Here is a 21,296-nt window from a genome sequence, read left to right on the forward strand (position 1 = left end):
CTGTCTTTTCATGCCGTGTTAACTCATTTCTTTTTAATGCTGACTTTTTAATATTCCATTGTCTGGATGTGCTACAGTTTATCCATTCACTTATTGAAGGACGTCATGGTTACTTCCAAGTTTTGACACTTATAATAAAAAGCTGTTATATACATTCATGTGCAGATTTTCCGTGGACATAAATTTTCAGTTCATTTGGGTAAATACCAAGGATCGCCATGCTGGATCATATGATAAGAGTGTTTAGTTTTGTAAGAAACTACCAAACTGTTTTCCAAAGTGACTGTATCAACAATGAATGAGAGTTCCTGTTGCTCCACATCCTCACTAGCAACTGATGTTGTTAATGCTTTGGATTTTAGCCATTCTAAATAGGTATTCAGTGATATCCATTGTTATTTTAATTAGTATTTCCTTGAGGACATAATATTGAGCATCTTTTAATATTCTTAGTTGCCGTCTGTATATCTTCTTTGTTGAGTTGTCTGTTCAGATCTTTAGTTCATGTTTTAATTGTGTTGTTTATTTTGTTATTGTTGGGTTTTAAGAGTTCTTCATATATTTTGGATAACATTTATCGGATATGTATTTTGCAAAGATTTTCTCTGAGTTGGTGGCTTGTTTTCTCATTCTCTTGACAGTGTCTGCCACAGAGCAGATGTTTTTTAATTTTAGTGAAATCCAACTTATTTTTTCTTTCCTGGATCCTGGTTTTTGGTGTTCTATCTAAAAAAGCATCTTCAATCCCAAGGTCACCTAGATTTTTTCCTGTGTTATCTTCTAGGAGTTTTATAGTTTTGTGTTTTACATTTGGGTCTATGATCTATTTTGAGTTAACTTTTTTGAAAAGTATAAGGGCTTTGTCTAAATTAACTTTTTTGTATGTGAATGTCAGTTGTTTCAGCACTATTTAGCAAAAGACTATCCATTCTCCATTGAGTTATCTTTGCTTCTTTGTCGAAAATCAATTGACTGTACTTGTGAGTCTGTTTCTGGGTGCTCCATTCCATTGATCTATTTGTCTGTTCTTTTGCCAATATCAGACTGTCTCGATTACTGTAGCTTTATAGTAAGTCTTGAAGTCGAGTAGTGTCAGTCCTCAAATTTTGTTCTTTTCCCTCATTCGTGTGCTGGCATTGGGATCTTTCCATGTAAACTGTAAATAATCAGTTTGCCCACATCCAAAAAGTAACCTGGGTGAAATTTTTATTGGAATTATGTCGAATAGTAGACCAAGTTGGGAAGAACTGATATCTTGACAATATCTTCTTGTCTATATCTTTGAACATGGAATATCTCTCAATTTATTTAAATCTTCTTTGATTTCTTTCATCAGAATTTTGCACTTTTCTTCATGTGGATCTTGTATACATTTTGTTAGATTTATACCTAAGTATTTCACTTTTTGGTACTAATATAAATAGTGTTGCTTTACATTTTAAATTCCAATTTTTCTTTCTTTTTTCTTTTTCTAGTGAGGAAGATTGGCCCTGAGCTAACATCTCTTGCCAACCTTCCTCTTTTTGCTTGAGGAAGATTGTCCTTCTGTGGCAATCTTCCTCTATTTTGTATCTGGGATGCCACCACAGCATGGCTTGATGAGTGGTGTGTAGGTCCACCTCCAGGATCCAAACCCACAAACCCTGGGCTGCCAAGCAGAGTGCATGTAACCACTACACCACTGGGCCAGCCCCTCTAATTCCAGTTTTTTGATTGCTGATGTATAGGAAAGCAGTTGACTCTTGTATATTAACCTTGTATACTGCAAACCTACTATGATCACTTATTAATTCCAATAGATTTTGGTGGTTTCTTTAGAATTTTCTCTATAGACAATAATGTCATCTGCTAACACAGTTTTATTTCATCCTTCCCAGTCTGTATACCTTTTATTTCCTTTTCTTGTCTGACTGTGTTAGCTAAGACTTCCAGTACAATGTTGAATAGGGGTAGTGAAAGGGGACATCTTTGCCTTCCTCCCTTATCTTAGTGGGAAAGTATTTTTTTTTTTTTCTCAGCATTATGTACGACGGTAACTATAGGATTTTTTTTGTAGATGTTCTTTATCAAGTTGAAGAAGTTTCCCTCTATTTCTAGTTTGCTGAGAGTTTTTATCATGAATGAACGCTGGATTTTGACCAGTGGTTTTACTGCATCTATTGATATAGGATTTTTCTTCTTTAGCCTGTTGATGTGATAGAGTACATCAGTTGATTTTCAAACGTTGAATACCTTGCAAATGCATTGCATACCTGGAATAAATCCCACTTGGTCATTGTATATAATTCTTTTTATACATTATTGGATTCAATTTGCTAATATTTTGTGAAGCTTTTCACATGTATGTTCATAGGAGATACTGATCTTTTTCTTATAATGTCTTTGTTTTTTCTTTTTTATTGGGTAATGCTGGCCTCATAGAATGAGTGGGAAGTATTTCCTTTATTCTATTTTCTAGAAGAGATTGTAGAGAATTAGTGTAATTTCTTCCTTAAATGTTTGATAGAATTCACTGGTTAATCCATCCGGATTCACTCCAAATGCTCCAGAGCGAGAGATCATAACCACTTTTGGTTTCTTTGTAAGTACAGAATTAGCTACCGTAGTGTATGCGTTGTTGCTTTGCAAAAGTCAAAATAATAGTGGCCAGAAGAGAAATCTGTTCAGTTTTTCCTTTTTTCCATTCTCATGTCCTTTGTAGCTTTCAACAAGTTTGCATAGCTTTTCATAGAGTTACCTTGATGTTTACTGGTAGCTAGTTCATTTTAGTTGGCTAAGAACTGTGCCTCACAGTTTCTGTTTTGTAAGGTTATTATTAATTTATTTAATAGATATAGGCCCATTCACATTATCTGTTTATTCTTGTTTGAGTTTAATGGTTTGTGTCTTTCAAGGAATTGATTCATTTCATCTAGGTTATCAAATTTATGGATATAGAGTTGTTTATAATATTCCTTTATTATCCTTAATGTCCATGGATCAATAGTGATGGCCCCTCTCCATTTCTGATGTAATTCATTTGTGTCTTCTCCCTCTTAGTTAGCCTGGCTAGCAGTTTATCAATTTTATTGATTTTTTCAAAGAACTGGCTTTTGATTTTATTGATTTTTCTCTAGTGATTTTCTGTTTGCAATTTCATTGATTTCTGCTCTAATTTTTTTATTGTTTCTTCTCATCTACTTACTTCAGATTTAATTTGCTCTTCTTTTTCTAGTTTCCTAAGATAGAAGCTTATATTATTGATTTTAGATCTTTCTCTTATATGTGCATTCAATGCTATAGATTTTCCCTCTAATCCCTGCTTTCACTCATCCCAAAATATTGATAATTTGTGTTTTTATTCTCATTTAATTCAAAATCTTTTAAATTTCTCCCAGGACTTTTTTCTTTTTTCTTGAGGACAGTTAGCTCTGAGCTAACATCCTCTGCCAATCCTCCTCTTTTTGCTAAGGAAGAGTGGCCCTGAGCTGATATCTGTGCCCACCTTCCTGTATTTTGTATGTGGGATGCCTGCCACAGCATGGCTTGATAAACGGTGCATAGGTCTGCACCTGGGATCTGAAGCCTTGAACCCTGGGCCACCAAAGTGGAGTGCACAAACTTAACTGCTGCACCACCAGGCCGGCCCCTTTCCAGGATTTTTTTGACCATGTGTTAATGTGTTGTTTGAAAGTATTTTGGAAATTTCCCACTGTTTCTTTGTTACTGATTTCTACTTTAACTCCATTGTGGTCTGAAAGCATACTTTTTATGATTTCTCTTTGTTAAGGTGTGGTTTATGGTCCAAAATGTGGTCTAAATGTTCCATGTGAGCTTGAGAAGAATGTGTATTCTGTAGTTGTGGGATTAAGTATTCTGTACATATCAATTAGATCCAATTAATGGAGAGTGCTGTTCAGTTCAGCTATGTCCTTGCCGATTTTATACTTGCTGGATTTGTGGATTACTGATAGAGGAGTTTTAGGGTCTCCAACTGTAATGGTGGATTTATGTATTTCAAGATTATGTAATGAGTATTCTTTTCCCCTGGTATACTGTGGAGAAAACAAGATTATTCCCTTTTTATGAGATTCACTTCTTAGATTTATTGTTGCAGGAAGCTAATACAGTATATACGTATGGTAATTGAATGGGGTAGTTCATAGGTTTCTTCTCAACTAAAAGACAGTGAATATATCTGAGTCATCTGCAAATATACTTAACAGGAAGATATTTTAATTATAGATTTATTCAAATCAAAACTTTGATAATGTGTTCTATTTTGAATTCATTCTGGATTTAAATCTTTTTTCCTCTATCAATTTTATTTTTCAGTTATCTAATTTATGATTTCTATATTTGCTCCTTTTATACCTCATTTATTAAAGTTCCATGAAGTGTTATTTTGAAGCAATAGTTTTAATTTAAGGCAAAAAAAGAGCAAAGTTTTAACATACTACACGTCTTATTTTATAATAAAGACTGTCATATATGATGAAATATAGAACAGAAAGTTATGTGACTTCAAGGATCCTGTTGTATGCCCTTTTTGTTAGCTTCAACAGCTAAGACTTAAATTTCCTTCTTGATTAATGTATTTTTGGATACCTAAGTAAGCATAAATTGCATTGATTAGATAATATTTTTGTTTCTACCCTATCTACCTTTACTAAGGAGTAGTAAGGAATAAGTAAGGAATAAAAATGGCACATTCACAGATATTTAGCAGACTTTTGTTAGTCTGCAAGGCACTTGGGGGAAGGGAGGTTTTTGGTTTGTTTGTAGGGTAATCTCAGGGGGAAATACTGGAACATCCTGGAAGAAAGACTGTTAGAACAAAGTATTGTTCTTTATCTCTAGGAGACGATACATGTTCTTGTTCGTGAGATTCACAGCAACTATCAGTTTTCTGTATTTTCAGTTTTTGTTCTGTTCTGGTTGTTAGTGCCTTTGTAATAGAGATGGGTGGATTTAATCCTGCCTTTATGTTTATAATTCTGTGAAATAAATGCTTAGGAAAACACAGAGTGTGAGAGTCATTTGTCAAAGATTGAAAAGATAAAGAGTAGGACTTAATTCTGCAGAGGGTAGGTCGTAGCGCTAGGTGCCTGCAAATGGGATTTATCAGTACTGTGTGTGCAAACCACTTTATTCCTCAAGAAATGACTTTTTAGCCAGATAGTGAATACAACTTCAATTGGAAAATCTTGATTTCTTCAACTGTGTACCATTAATAATTGGCAGTGTGATGTAGGACATTTTCTAGAAATGTGTCCATTTTCTACGTAGGTTTAATCTTTTTGGTAAAGTAATAAATTCTATGCATGGAGTATGATTTACTAAGGGGATAAAAATAATTTAAGACTAATTCCAGTTCCATCATATATACTAGGAATCTGTATCTCTTTATTCGTGTATTTTGAGAGGAGAAAGTATATTTCTATATTCATTTGATTTCAAATCCTTTTTCTTTATTAATTCACAGACTCTTGACAGTTTATTTATCTTCATTCATCACAGCATGAGTAAATATTTAAAATAGGGTTAAGGAAGTGACAAGTTTATAAGTCCCAGAAAAGAGTACAGCTTTTTAAAAAAAAGTATGAATGAGAAAAGTTAGATTTGTGACATTAAATAAACTAGGACTTTACTAAATGTTCTAAGTTTATACTTATGATAGCAGTTCATGGTTCCTTCACTGATAACTCCTACTCTCAGTGATGGTGATACAGTTAGATTATAACTGATCCTTTTTGTGAGCATGATTCAATTTCAGTTCCATCCAGGAAGTGTGTTTAATATGGTAAAAGAAGAAGCTTTAAGAAATAAGTGTAAGATCAGTGTTAAGTAGAGGGATAGAAGGAATGCAGAGGAGTGGAGAAGTCATATAATTTGAAAATTCTTGGCTAGGAGACTCCTGATTAGACTGGATGCCATGGGAAAAAGAAAGAAAATTAAAACTGGCCATTAAATATTAGTGGAGATGTTTTTTTGCTGGCCACAGAAAAGCAAGGTTGTGATTTTTTGTTTTCACTACCTAATTTTTTGTTTTATCTTTATTGAAAATTCTGTTGCTCTTAATTCAGTGATCTTTAATGTTTTTATCTAGTACTGAAATTTGAAACTAATTTCAGAATAGTCATTCAAAGTGTACAAAGTAGTTGAGCTCTCAAAATGGAAGTATTTTAATATCAAAAATAAATAAGGAGACTCTTTAGGTATTATCGTTTAGTCCTTAGGGTAGTTGGTGAAAAATGATCAAGTAAAAGTAGTTTAATAATAGTAGCTCTCATTTACTATGTATTGGGCTCTATACTCAGTCTTTTATATGCATGTCATTTCCTCATTTTATTTACATAAAAACCCTATTTGGTATTAGAGTTACCTTGATGTTTACTGGTGACTCATTCATTTTAGTTGGCTGAACAAGAGCCTTAAAACCCAGCTTGGAAGACTGAACTCTTTATGGGCCCTTTGGTTTAACTGCATTTTGTGGCCAGAACCTCTGCATATAACTAATCGATCACAAGAGGAGTTTGTCATAGCTCAGGAGAATCAGCACGTATTTATGGCACCACCAGAGTTCACTATGTTATGGTTACTGTTTTGGGAATTATGTCATGATCTGAAAAAGCTGTAGCTGTTGTGTCAACCTGAGGAAACTTGTCTGTTTTTGTGGGCTTTTTGTAGTGTTTATCTGTCATATATGGCTTTCAAATTTAGCAGTATGCAAAAGACTTGTCTAGGCAATTACAAAAGATAAAGAAATTCCCTTAGGAATTTGGAATGTAGGAAAGTCATTAAGTTTTAGTCACAACTGCTACAGTATCAATCATAAAGAAGTAATATAGAGAAGAGGCAAAAACTTTTTGAAAAAAGTCATTTAAAAAGGCTGAAGTAGATGTGCCTGAGAAGGTACTGTTGATTAGATATGCTTTTAAGAATCTAAATATCTACTTTCTAGAGCTAGTTTTTCTTAGTACCTTAGGTTTTAAAATGTACTTCATATCTTTTTCTTGCTTCTTCTCCTCCTTTTTTATGATACAGATCATACAGTATGAGTATGTTTGTCGCCTTTGCCTAGAAGAAATTCTTCCAACATTGCCATTAGGATATGATGTTTGAGCTAAACTTTGATTTGGCATGGAGAATTGAAGTTAACCATTTTCTTTCTAACCTGCAAGGCATTCAGATTTTAGATGTTATATTTGTTGCTAGCAAAGCATGTGATGTTTTGTATAGTGTTTCCTTTATAAACAACTATAATTCCATTTACTCAATCAAATTCCGTCTCTCTGAAACAGTCCATAAAATAAACCTTAAATTGTGAGCTAGTTGGATGTAGTGGTTAAACTCATTCACGTGTATTTCACTGTAGTTTCATACATATAAATCTCTTCGATTTTCAGCATGGAGTGGGGAAAGAAATTCTGATTACGCTTCTCTTGCCCCATTTAAATTTCTCCAATTTTTTTGTTTGTTTGTTTTGTTTTGGCTATCTTTCTCAACTGTCAGTGGAATTATTGTCTTCCTGTCTCCATATTCAGGTAGTGTCAGTGGCTGAGTATCACCGCAGGATCGATGCTCTAAATACTGAAGAACTGCGCACACTCTGCAGACGTCTCCAGGTGCCCCCTTCAGTAGTTTAAACCCCTCCAGAGACTGAATACTCCCTGTTTTTAGTGTCATTCGTCAGGGCAAATCTCATTTTTGAAGGATTTGTTTTGACTGTAGCACTAAAATAATCCATCAGAAAATTCCTTTTTGTGTTAAAGAGTACAGTGTTGCCTTGAAGAGCTGTAGGATTATCTTTTCTGTCTTCTTTTCATTTGAAAAATATTCAGAGGAATTTTCTGTGACTTTAGAACTGTCCTCAGTAGTGTGTGTTTTCTTAGAGTGATGAGGAGTTTTCCTTTAATTTATATTGGAAGAAGGTCATTAGGTTTGAGATCGAATCTTTACTAAACAGAATCTAGAGATGTGGTACTATGGGAAAATTTTTTGAATAGCAAGGCATAAATATTTTCTCTTCTTTAAGGGTATTTCAGTTTAATCATCCTCACCTCAAGTGTCTTAATGAGATAAATTGTTTTTGTTGTTGAGATATTCCTGGTTTGTATTAGCAATACTTTGGAATAGTATAAGTTAGGCACCAGAACTAGATAAATTATTTAAATTTCTGTAAAATAATCTTTGTGATCTTTTAGAAACAAGAAAGAGATACAATTGAATTTATTTTTCAGTTTTGTGTATTATTGTGTGTTTTCCTTTTCTTAATGAGATATGCTTTCATGGCTTTGCTAGAACTACTGAATTTTTTTCTTTTCTTTTAATGCTTCTCGTGCTGCCTTGGACTTTTTTTTAACCTTTCACATCATCAAAATAAGGGTAAAACATGATGATGATGTGAAAAAATTAAAATAATTTAGCTTCTCATCAAAAAACAATACAGTTCTAGAACATGTATTGGTTGAAAATATGTGCTGTTTAGGTTTGGTAAGAAATCTGTTAAAGGAACAAACTAATTTAACAAGATTTATTCCTGCATGGAATCACAGTCGCCGAGCATTGCTGCATTTTAGTTATCTGCTCCGATAGAATTCTATTTTCTGATTTAAAAGTTTAATCAATAATAGTTGTGTTTCATATTTTTTATTTTATAATGTTAATTGTTTTATATATTAAAATAAAATTAAAATGAGAAAGTGCCAACAGAATAGACTGTATTGGAGTTTATTTTGAGTTAATCAGTATTTTTATAATTTTAAGAATATCAGTGAGATCATTTCCATCAAGCAAAAGCATATATTCTTTTTAATGCATCAAATTGATTTAATTTAAAAAATAGTTTTGTGAACAAATTTAACTTTTAAATTTATTGTTTGGTCCAACTAGATAAAAAAAGTGTTTAGAAAGTAAAGATAATGAAGATTTTTTAAAAGTAATGGTAAATTTTTCAATGAAGCAAGTAAATCCACATGCACACATGCACACCCAAATGAAAATTTATACTTATCGTATATTCTTTAAATTAAAATTTTGACACCCAGGAAGCTTTCTTAGTTATTTTTGGCAAATTTTATGTTTACCATGAAAAACAAATTCCACATATTTTAAATAGCACAATAAAAAGCAAACTAGCTGTCTCACTTTTGCCCTTCGACAGCAAAATTAAAGTTTGCATGCAACTATCTTCTTTTACACAGAAGTAAGGGGGTTTATCATTCATTGCCTGTCCCACCTCATGTTGTAGATGAGAAAAATGTCTGCTTATAGTTAAAAGTCTTTTTCTGCACTGGATATATCATTGTTAGATGGAGCATCTTTTCCCTTCTAAAATCCTAAATTAAAGTTTTAGGCACCTTTTCTAAGGAATGAAGTTTGATTTCTCTCAAAAGGCTGAAATTTTTGAAAGCATGTTGCAATTTTATGTTAATATACTGCTGCTGTTTTACTTCCTTAGATTACTACAAGGGAAGACATAAATTCAAAGCAGCTTGCTCCAGTGAAAGCAGACCTGGAGTCTGAATCTTTTCGACCAAACCTAAGTGATCCTAGTGAACTCTTACTGCCAGATCAAATTGAAAAGGTATGACATACCCACGTGTGTGCATTTCAGAGCATGTGCCCATGAGAGTAAAACAACCTCTTCAGTTGTTTTGAAAACTAAAGAAGCAGGGTTACTGCTACTACTCTTCCTCTCCCATTAAGAAAAAGTAAAAAAATTATAGCAGCTAGTATAATAGAGGATATTGGGAGATTTGGGTAAGCAGAATATTAAAATAAATAAGAGCAATTTAGATGCAACACTACAATAGCCAATATTTAATTTCTTATTGTGTGCCGGTTACTTGCTTAATGTGAATTATCTCATATAACTGTTACAACACCTGTAGGAGCTGGATACTCTTATTGTGTGCATTTTATTAGCAAAGAAACTTGGGCATAGAGAGGTTAAGTAACTTGTTCAAAGTCAAACAGCTATACAGTTTTGAAGCTTGATTTCTAATTCTGGTAGTCTGACTCTAGAGCCCATTGTTTGCGAGGTTATTAATAATTAAGCTAACAGTCCATTCAATATTTTTGTTAATTCAATACAGAGAGCACAAACAATAAGTAGTCCATGTTTCTTATCTCTGTTCTAATCTGTTTCTTGTTTGGCATGATTATTTCTTTTCCTAGTGGATAATTAATACTTCATGCTGAGAAATGTACAGTTATTCTTCAGGCATCTCAGTATCTTTGAGAATGATAAATAATTTCTACTGTTATTTTTGTAGCCTTCATTGTATAGCATTTCATTAAATTCCAATTGGCAATAGTACCCTACAAATTGACAATAAGCTATCAAGTAAATGTTAACATTTTATTTTTTAAAGCTTACCAAGCATCTTCCACCAAGGACAATTGGCTATCCATGGACCCTTGTTTATGGGACTGGGAAGCATGGCACAAGCTTGAAGACCCTTTATCGAACAATGACAGGTTTAGACACCCCAGTGCTGATGGTGATTAAAGACAGTGATGGGCAGGTATGAAAAGTAACTATGTAGACAGTTTACCCTTTAAGAGATTGCAGTAACTTTTAGCATATTCTTTTGATGAAAATTATTTTCATTAGTACATTTTAAGTCTAACTGATAATTATTGAATACTTTTAATATGCAAAGCAATGCTGAGTGCTACAGAAGGTAGATATGAGCATGAATAATTAGAGTTCCAGCCTTCAAAGGGATGATAGTCTGGTAGAAAAGAACATTTAAATATACCAGTGTCTCTAATGCCAAGTACAATATGCCACGTGTGCTAACAACCTAGAAGAAGCCAAAAGGCTGTTTAGATTAAGAGTTGTTCACATCTTTTTTGGGGAGAAAAGAATGAGATTCACAGCAAGGATGGAAATTGACAGTCTTGAAGCATAAGTAAAGTTTTGAAATTTGAAGATAATTGTGTGAGGATGATACCAAGAATAAAACCACAGATAAGCAAGAGAGACATTGGTTTGTTCCTGAAACAGCAAGTTTAAGTCAATTACCAGCACTGGAGAGTAATGAGAGGGTGAAATAGCAATATTAATTTATAAAACAAAACAAGACACTACTACTGCAACACCTTTCGCATGCTTATTATGCACACGTGACTAATCACTTTATCTGCATTATTTTATTTAATCATCAAAGCCCTGTGAGGTTGATACTTTAATCATCTCTGTTTTAAAGGTGAGTTACCTATGACTTAAGAGTTTCATCAACTTTCCCAATGTTATACAACCAATAAAAAGTATTTGCAGCAATGAAAATGAATGAACTACTGCTGTGTGCGATGGCATAGATAAGTGTCACAAGCATAATTTGAGTGAAAAATGAGATACTAAAGAGTAACTTTCTTATGATTCCTTTTATAGCAAGTTCGCAAATGGGCAAAACAAACCTATGGTATTGTCAGGCCAGTGGCTTCCTTTGGGAAAGTGGGGGTGGTGGTGCAGAGGAGGCTCAAAGAGAGCTTGTGAAAGGAGTGCTGGTAATGTTCTGTTTCTTGGTCTAAATGAAGGGATAAATGGGACTTGACTTTGTGATAATTCCAAATTGAACTTGTACATTTATATTTTATATATATATACCTTTCAATAAGAAAGTCTATTTTAAAAATTGACTGTAAAAATAGAATGTTAGGAGAGACAGTTAACTGTAGAGATCATCTGTCAGACTCTCTACATTCCCATTTTATGATGTGGAAACGGACCCAGAGCACTGAAATGACTTGTCCAGGTCTCTTATTCAATCGTTCTTCTTTTAGGGTATCCACTGTGTGTCTTGAACTGTGTACGGTCATGGCATTATAGGACCAAACAATTCAGATCCAAGGCCGACCATCATGGAGTTTACTATCTATTTTATATTCTTTTTCTTTTTCTTTTTCGGAGTTTACTGTCTAAGAAAAAGATAGCATACCTTTTTAGTATAGTCATGTGTTGTTTAACTACAGGGATACGTTCTGAGAAATCTTTTGCTAAGTGATTTCGTCATTGTGTGAACATCATAGAGTGTACTGACACAAACCTAGATGATATAACTTACTGCACACCTAGGCTGCATGGTATTAATCTCATGGGACCACTGTTGTATATGCTATTCATCACTGACCAAAAAGTTGCATGCGTCACCTTACCATAGTAGTGTACCTACACTGAAGGGATTTTGCTTCCCTAAGTGCTACAATCCCATAGCAGCATGTTATCCTTATTGTACATACGTTGTGCACATAAATCCTGCTGAAATGTGTGAGCCACTTTTTAAGATTGTTTGTTATAATAAGCATCTTTGTAGATTAAACCTAGGAAAAAACTGTTTTTTCCCTATTGAGTAATTGATATGATTTGTACTTGACAGTAATGTGAATAATATAGAAACTCATCATGTTTCCCTTTTTAAGTACAAGTAGATAAAACTATACTAGATTTCTATCTTTTTGCATTTTACTTGAACATATAATGGAATAATGCTTACTGAAACAAATTAATAGTCGTGTCATTGAACATGCCTTTTTTTATTCTTAGGTTTTTGGTGCATTAGCATCTGAGCCATTTAAAGTGAGTGATGGTTTTTATGGTACTGGAGAGACCTTTGTCTTTACATTCTGTCCAGAGTTTGAGGTAAGGACAGTTATTCCAGTATTCAGTTTATAAAGAGATGGCATAATGAAAAGAACATGCACTTTGGAGTCATGCACACTTGCATTTGACTCTCTCTCTTTAGCACTTTTTTGACCATTCTGAGCTTCCACTTTCCTGTGGATAGAATGGGGATCATAACATGTAACAAAGTTGTTTAAAAATTAAATGAGAATCATAGATGTGCAATACTGGCTTGGTGCCAGACTCACATCATGGACTCAATAAGGAGTATATGTTATTACTCCTATTCTGTTTATGAATTCTCATTGTGAAATTCCTACAAACTTTTAATGACTAAATAAGTTTAATGAAATAAGTAGGTCTTGAAAACTTAAAAAATAAATTATTTAAGTTTAAATGAGAAGTGATTACCAGATTTCTTTTTCTTTATTGTGGCTTAACTAACTTGAATTGAATACATTCTAATGCGAGTAAGATCTAAAATGTAAAGATACACGTGAATTTTAGTGAATGTTTGACTTTGTTTAAAACATTGAGTGCAGTCCCACCATCTCAGGTACATTAAGGTTCAGCATGTCAAACCATTCATAAGAGATGAAGTTATAATCTTGAAAAATGGAATCAACAGAATTGGTTAAAAAAAGAGAGAATGATCTTTAGGAACATTTTCTATAATGAACAAAATAGAAAGGATTTGATAACACTAAAGAAGCTCTCTTAACAAACTTGGCTTAACTGGCTCACCAGGTTAACCAATGCTTTTCATTCCCTCTGTAAAATATATCAACTGATGCCTGTACAGCTAACTGGAAGCTTGTTACAATTTTTTTAAGCTTCAGTTGTACTTATTCTCAAACTTTTTTATGCTGTTTCTACCTGATAGCTATAATGGTGTAATGAATCAAATGTTCTGTAACTATGAAAAAGTGTGTGTTAAAGTTTATTTTACTGAAATGAAGTGAATACTTTGAGAAAACTTGATAAAGGTAAGTGCTAGAAATTGCAGTTGTATTAGGTTTAGGTAAAACTCCCATGAAAGGTTAGAAAAAAAGTATTTAAAAATATTAGTATCTAGAAGTTTTGCCCTCAGATTTCTCAAGTATTTTTATGTTCCTGCTGCTCTTTAAAGAAATTGAAACTGGAAATCATAAACCTGTTATGGACTTATATAAGAATGATGATAGGCAAATCCATACCCAAAGAAAAGACTTGGCCCCATATCAAAATCTTAAAATATTATCAAATTAATGTACATTTATGTTTCATGTTAAAAGTTAATGGTGTCTTTTTAACTGATTTTTTACGTTCTTCAGCTTCTTTCATTAACCATCCAACTCTTGTTATCTATATAGTCAGAACAGAGAAGTATGTATGAAGAGATGATAAGATTTGAGGAATTGGAATTGAAGCTTATGTTGCAGTAGAGCATGTGCTGCTTTCACGTTTAGTCATACAAGCGCTAAAACCCAAAGCACCAGACTCTTCTGCCCAAACTTTTTCTGTTCTTGTTGTTATTCTTCTTACTATCAATTTAGGCTTTGTTAACTGTTTGGGGTTTAGGAATACTAACTCTGTATATTGACCACTTTCATTTACACATTTAAAGATTTTGTTCATTTACGTAGGTCTTTAAGTGGACAGGAGATAATATGTTTTTTATCAAAGGAGACATGGATTCACTAGCTTTTGGTGGTGGAGGGTAAGTCTCTTGAACATTTTACCATGAGAATTTTAAAGAAATTTAAAGAGTTCATTTGTGTTATTTATAAAATCAGTTATCTTTGGAAAGTCTTGACAATAGAATCCTAATTTGTGTGTTATCACTAAGAAAATATAATATATTTGCAAAAAGATGCTTAAGTTTAGTATTTGAAACTATTGGCAGAATATTTGTTTTACTCATTTTAAACTGCTCTTTACTTGATTCCCTTTTGATTAAAACTCATCCTTTTCTTTTGAGTACAGTGACTTGTTGGTATTTGAAAGAGAAATATACTAATACCTTAGAACTTCTCTAATTTTGAAAAACCATGGTGGTATGTTATTTCTCCCAATGTATGAAAAAAGTCCAGTTTTTTTTCATGACACTCTACGCAGGAGACTATTTGGGTTGATATTTTAGACAATACTAGAAATTTGTTTTCCTGCAAAAAATTTTAGTGACCTCCCAAGTTTTCAGGGTTTATTTTCTTGTTTATTTTGTGTTTAACAGTATGAGTTAATAATTTGATTTGATTCTTTTGGCAAAGCAAGCACTATGAGAAACTTTCTTATTCTTATTTGTTTCTTATATCTCAACTTCATTTAGTCTTTATGGTGTTTGGAGGTAGTTTGTTCTCCTGTCTCCAAGCCTAGACTTCTCAAATAGTGCTTAGCAAACATCAATTCCTTCCTTTGTTATTTCTCTTTATCCTTCAGGGTCAGACATAAAGTATGCTAAATAATTCCCAAACCTATAAAAGCGTTATTTGTTTCCCACAGTTGAGAATATATAATAATAATTCATTCAGGCCACAGAATCATGTTAGCCTGTAAGAATATTCATCATCCTGAGTGACTCTAACAAATTCTCTTACAACTTCTCTGTAGATAGGTGTTTGGAGTCGTGATCAGTGATTAAAAAATAACCATGGTTATTATAGCCTTCTCTGAAGGACATAACCAGGTAACTAAACACCATGTTATTTTTGGTTGTTGGAATCAGCACATAATGTTTATTTGTTCCAATTACACTTCTTTTTTGTGGTGAGGAAGAAGCAGTCATTCATCCCTACTCCAAATGATAGTCTTACATGTGATTACCTTAGCTCTCCAGGCAGGCCTCACACCAAAGTGGCTTATAATTTCAAGCTGTTTTGGGTGACTTGAGTCTTTGAAAATAACATATACAATATCATTAGATGTCTTCTGGAGCTTGATTTTGATTCTGCCTGATTCCAGCAAGCTAAACTAACCATTGGGTCATTTGATAATAAGACAAGTTCAGTCTTTGAGAGAGGAGAGTACAGGCTGAAAAACAGGAGCTACAGGGACTTCATATTCCAGGATTCCAAACAGGAGCCCCAAAGAAATCAAAATCGTGATACGATGGACTGAATGTAGGCTTTGGCATCAGACTTGATTCAGATTCCAGCTTCAATATATATTGTGGCACCTTGAGCAAACTCAAGTCTAAAGTTTTCTCAGCTGTGACTTGGAGATTGAATCCTTAACATTAACCCACATTTTATTTTAGATCATAATGGATTTTTCATGCCTTTGAGAAATTCATGTCAAATGTATTAAAACCATACAGCAAAGAGAAACCCATAAATCAGAGAAAGCATTAACAGGGAGTAGTGCCTATCTCAAAAGCTAATTCTATGTGAAGTTCATTTTATAGGATTCATTTTATTCCTCGGTCTGTATATTAAGTGATTTTTTAATGAGATATGAACAAGACAAAATCCTTGTGCCAGTGTGGAAAGAAGTGGGGAAGGGTTTGGAAAAATTAATGATTTTAGAGTTGTTGGATTTGAAATGTCTCATTCAAATTATTATTTCACAACCTCTGCAATTATTATTTTACAATTTGTGACATAAGTACTTAGAGATTATTGTTAAAACTGTTTTCTTTTATGTATTGCAGAGGAGAATTTGCCCTTTGGCTTGATGGAGATCTCTACCATGGAAGAAGCCATTCTTGTAAAACATTTGGGAATCGTACACTTTCTAAGAAGGAAGACTTCTTTATCCAAGACATTGAAATCTGGGCTTTTGAATAAATAGAATGCTGTCTTAGCAGGATAATGGCCCAAACCTGACATGGACAAGCATTGTTTGGAAAGTTCAAGAAGCAATACAATGTAACATGTCATTCGTGCTTTAAAATTAGTTGGTATCAGCATTTATTACAGCTATAATTTTGGAATTTATTTTTAAAATCATGTTTCTGTCCCAGAGTTCTTTAGGTTTAGACCACGGCATAGGTCCATGGAGTATAACAGCTTGAGTTTTGTCAGAATATTGGCAGCATTTTGATCATAGTGACCACCTCATCTACAATCCATGTTATCTCAAGTCTCCTAATAGGATGGTGCTCTTTTGTTGAACCTATTTTGGTTTATTATTTTTAAAACTATATTGATTGTTTTACTAGAGCAGTCTAATTGGGGCATTGAGGGAACGAAGACTAGATACTACTGTATATGTGAGGTTGGCGCAGGTGACCTTTGGATGTGCTCTACTTATTCTTATGAAGGAAAAAAATACATGCCAAAATAATGTATACTTTGTAGACTACTGAGTTCTAGTTTTAATTCATGCTACAACATTCTCTTTATTAATTTTTCAGGTATTCTTAATTTCATTTTAATAAAAATGAAACTTGAGAATTCTGGTTGTAATAGTCCACACCACACATGATCTACAGGTTTGGGCAAATGTTTTATCATTGAATTATCTGGTGAAGAGTTATAAAATGACACAGGAGAATGAGAACTTGATGATTCTACTGAATTTAATATGTCAAGCAAGAAAATATACTATTTACATATTTGTAGCTTAGCAGGGCATTATCATAAGTATAAAAACTATGAAACAGATGCATATTTCTTCAACATATTGTGTCAGGTAACCTGTTTTATAGTTCTGTTGTTTTAGCCTTGTTATACACCAACTCCCAAAATATAGGTTCCTCTTCAAAAGGAAAAAAACTTGTGATTTTTTTTGAGTGGTATGTGTTATTAATTACCGTTAGCATTTGCTGTTATAAAAGGGCAGTGATTATAGTAGACACTATTGTAACTCAGTAGACTTGTTGCATATGCAAACTTACTGTCAAGTGACCTCAACAAAAAAAAAAAGAAAAGCTAGAATATACTAGTAGTTCTTATCCTCTTTTGTAGGAAACCAATAATAAGCCATTGTGGCAATAATCCATCAATTTCAAAGCTTCATGTTATGCACACAAAAAATCCTGCTGTTATACATGTGACAGTGACCTTGTGCTGAAATTTCAGCTATTCCAGATAAACATTGTATATTATCTTGTAAATTAATGTTTAAAGGTAGTTTTGTTCTTATAGAAAGTGTTGATTGCCAGGTTGCTTATAGCACTTTAAATTATTCTAAAAATGAATTATAAGCCAAATATGTTGGCTAAAGTAGTTTTAGTTGTATAGCACTTGAATATATTTAGACCTTTTGAAAGTTTAGATAATTATCTAAAGAAAGCATAATATTAATGGAAAAGAAAATCTGATGTTCTATTTAATATGCTATTGCTGAATATGAATAGAAATGCAGGGCATCACTTCCTTGTCTATGTAAAGCTCTCTCATTATAAGTTAGTAACAGTATATAGATTAAATGTTTACAATATAAGGAATTGTAAATAAACATATCAGTTTTCCCCCGCCTCTGGTCTTCCACAGCAGTATTATTGTCTTTGTGGAGTTGACTAATCATAAAAAAAAAAAAAAAAAAAAAAAAATCCTGTATTGGATTTGAATTACAATAAAGTTATAGTTGTGTATACCAAATAAAATTAAATACATAAATACAAATTTGAGTTTGGACTTATTGAATAATCAAGTTGTTTTCATATCTAAGAAGTCTTTGATCAAGCATACTATTATTTTTTATCTGTAAAAATGCTTCTAGTAGCCTTGGCAGTGGTGGTGGTGATGGTAGTGGTGGTAAGAGTGATAATAGTGATGGAAGGATGCATTCACATTGAGGGAGGTACCACAGTCTAAAAAATGGGGAGGCCAGCCCTGGTGCCCTAGTGGTTAAATTTTGGCATGCTCTGCTTCAGTGGCCCGGATTTGGTTCCTGAGCATGGGCTCACTCATCAGTGGCCATGCTGTGGTGGTGGCTCACGTACGAAATAAAGGAAGATTGGCAACAGATGTTAGCTCAGAGCAAATCTTCCTCAGCAAAAAAAGAAAAAAAATGGGGAAGTGAGAGGGTACTTGACATGTGGAGAAGTGCAAGTCATTTGATACTTTTAAATTAGGTTCTTTTTTCATGGGGAGTGCATAGCAAGGTAAGACTAATGTTATGAAGAGCTTTGTTGTATGCAATGCCAAGAAATTTAGATTTGTTTTATCTCTTAGGAGCAATTAAGAAAACTTGAGTGGAGGAATGTCATGATCACATATGCACTTTAGGAAGATCTCTGTGAAAAATAGATTGGTAGAGAGAAAAACTAGAGACAAGGAGATCAATAAGTCTTTTGTAAAGTCCAGTGAAAAAATGCTGAGGCCTGAATAAGAGGAGTGGCAATGGTGATAGGAAGGAGGCATGGGTTTAAAAGAGATTTAGGAATTAGGAATAACAGAGCTTGATTATTAATTGGATGTCAGAAAGAGTTAAGGATAGCTCTCAGTTAAGGATACTTAGGAACTGAGCGTATTATTCATCAAGATGCATGATGTACAAAGAGAGAAACAAGTAGCAGATGGAGAAATTAAGTTAGTTATGGACCTTATTATAGTATGATGTGAGAAATTGGAGAATAGATTGTTGTGGGGGGCATTTAATATTCTCTTCTGATAAAAAGATGTTTAAATCAGTAGCATACAGTTAGATATTGAAGCCATAACCTTTGAATGAAATGCCCTTTGAGATTATAGACTGATTAGAAAGAGAGGATTTTTGACATAAATTTTGGGGGTATAGTATTATTAAGTGACAGGAAGAAGAAAAGGCTCTAAGCTTCCATCTCAAGAAGTAGAAGAAGAACAGTAAATTAAACTTAATGAAAACAGAAGGCAGGACAAAATAAAGATATGAGCAGAAATCAATAAAATTTAAAAGTATACCAAACAGAAAATCTGAGAATAATAAAATTGTAAACCTCTAGAGAGATCAAGAAAAATAAAGTCAAATTACCATTGTTAAGAATGTAAAAGTAGACATCATACAGAGCCTGTAGACCTTAGAGATGGGATATTGGAAGAATTTGCATCAATAAACTTGACAATGTAAGTTAAATGTAAAAAAACGTTTTGGAAGACAAAATTTATTAAACCTGACTCAAGAATATAGACAATTTTTTTGTTGCAGAAATTGAATCTGTTAATTTAAAAAAAAAAAAAGCTTCCCACAAGAATCTCAGGCCCTTATGGTTCCACTGACTAATTTTTTTAAGTAAAATTTAAAAATTTAATTTTTAAAAATTTTTTAAGGAAGAAAGTATCAGTCTTAGATGAACTCTTCCAGGGTACTGAGAAAAGGGAAAACTTCTGATACTACTTTTTGAGGCTAGCATGACCTTGATACGAAATCTTTACAAAAAATAAAATTACAGAACAGTCTCATATGAACATAGATACAAAATTTCTACCTAAAATAATCACAAATCAAATTCAGCAATATATAAAAGAGTAATATAACCAAATAGGATTTATTTCAGGAAAGAGTAAACATTTTTAAATTGATGCCATTTACCACGCTTACAGAAAAAAGGAAAAATTTCATGATCATCTCTATAGAAGCAAAAGAAGCATTTAATTTCAATGCCTGTTTATGATTAAAACTCTTAGCAAACTAGGAAGGAAGGAATCTTCCTTATTCTGACAAAATTATTCTTGAAAAATGTACAGGAAGCATCATCTTTACTGGCAAATTATTGCAAGTTTTCTCCCAGAGATAGGAAACCTGACAATGATAACTGCTCTTATCATTTTTATTCAGCCTTGTTCTGGAAGTTCCAACCACTGCAATAAAGCAAGAAAAAGAAAATCATAAGGATTGGGATGGGAGAACATTAAATGTCATTTGTGTATGATATGATTGTGAACGTAGAAAATTACAAAATGATCTAACTGTTGGAGTTAGTTGATTTAGCAAGGTCACTAAATACGAGATCAATATAAAAAAAATAAAAACTTTTCAATTTTATGTACAACCAACAATTAGAAAATGAAGCTTAAAATATTACCATTTGTAATACCATTGAAAATATCAGATTTACAACAAAAAGAAAAAGACCTAAGTAGGAAGGATATACCATATTCATGATTGGAAAACAATATTGAAACATGTCAGTTCTCTAAAATCAGTCTCTATTGGCAGTGAAAATCTCAGCCAGGTTTATTTTTGTGGAAATTAACCTGATTCTATAATTTATATGGAAATGTAAAGGCAAAGAATACCTAGGGCAACATTGAAGAATGAGGCTGTGCCCTTAAATACCAGATGTAATGATTTTTTAAAAAGCTGACTAAGAAAGACAATGTGGTATTGGTCAAAGGATATACAAAGGAATGGATCAAAGTCAAGAGTCCAGAAACGAACTGATTTTTTGAAAAGATGGCAGTGCTACTCAGTGGAGAGGGTGATCTTTTCAATAAATGGTGCTGGATTAATTGGATGAATGTATGGAACAAAAAATCTTGACTTCTCACACCACATACAAAAAATAATTACAGATCCAAATGTGAAAGGTAAAACAATAAAGCTATTCATTTTAAAAATATGGAATATCTTCATGACCTTAGGATATGCATTCCTTTCTTAAATGGGACACAAAAAGACTATAAAGGAAAAAAATGATAAATTATACTACATTAAAATTTTAAGAGCTTTTTATGAGAAGATATTAAAAGTGAAAAGGCAAGCAACAGAATGGGGGGGTTTTGTAATACACAGGTTTAATGAAGGTCTCTAATGAAGGTCACATAACTATAAATCGAAG

General features: G+C 33.0%; 1 protein-coding gene across 15 annotated transcripts in view; it reads left to right on the forward strand.

The window, feature by feature from the left end:
* Positions 1 to 18,159, forward strand: part of OXR1 (oxidation resistance 1) — a 458,899-nt gene extending 440,740 nt beyond the window's left edge. For 8 of the 15 annotated variants that reach the window (XM_014855256.3, XM_070481472.1, XM_070481470.1 and 5 more), the window contains 5 exons: positions 9,443 to 9,568; positions 10,359 to 10,511; positions 12,536 to 12,631; positions 14,239 to 14,312; positions 16,242 to 18,159. In XM_014855256.3, the coding sequence (XP_014710742.1) occupies positions 9,443 to 9,568; positions 10,359 to 10,511; positions 12,536 to 12,631; positions 14,239 to 14,312; positions 16,242 to 16,377 (585 nt within the window). In that variant the 3' untranslated portion in view covers positions 16,378 to 18,159. Of the gene's footprint in view, positions 1 to 7,526; positions 7,608 to 9,442; positions 9,569 to 10,358; positions 10,512 to 12,535; positions 12,632 to 14,238; positions 14,313 to 16,241 lie in introns of all 15 variants that reach the window. The other 7 variants (XM_014855255.3, XM_070481471.1, XM_070481469.1 and 4 more) reach the window with 1 other exon arrangement.
* Positions 18,160 to 21,296: the final 3,137 nt, after the last annotated feature.

This window comes from Equus asinus, chromosome 12 (genome assembly GCF_041296235.1).
Source record: "Equus asinus isolate D_3611 breed Donkey chromosome 12, EquAss-T2T_v2, whole genome shotgun sequence".
In the NCBI taxonomy this organism is placed as follows: domain Eukaryota; kingdom Metazoa; phylum Chordata; class Mammalia; order Perissodactyla; family Equidae; genus Equus; species Equus asinus.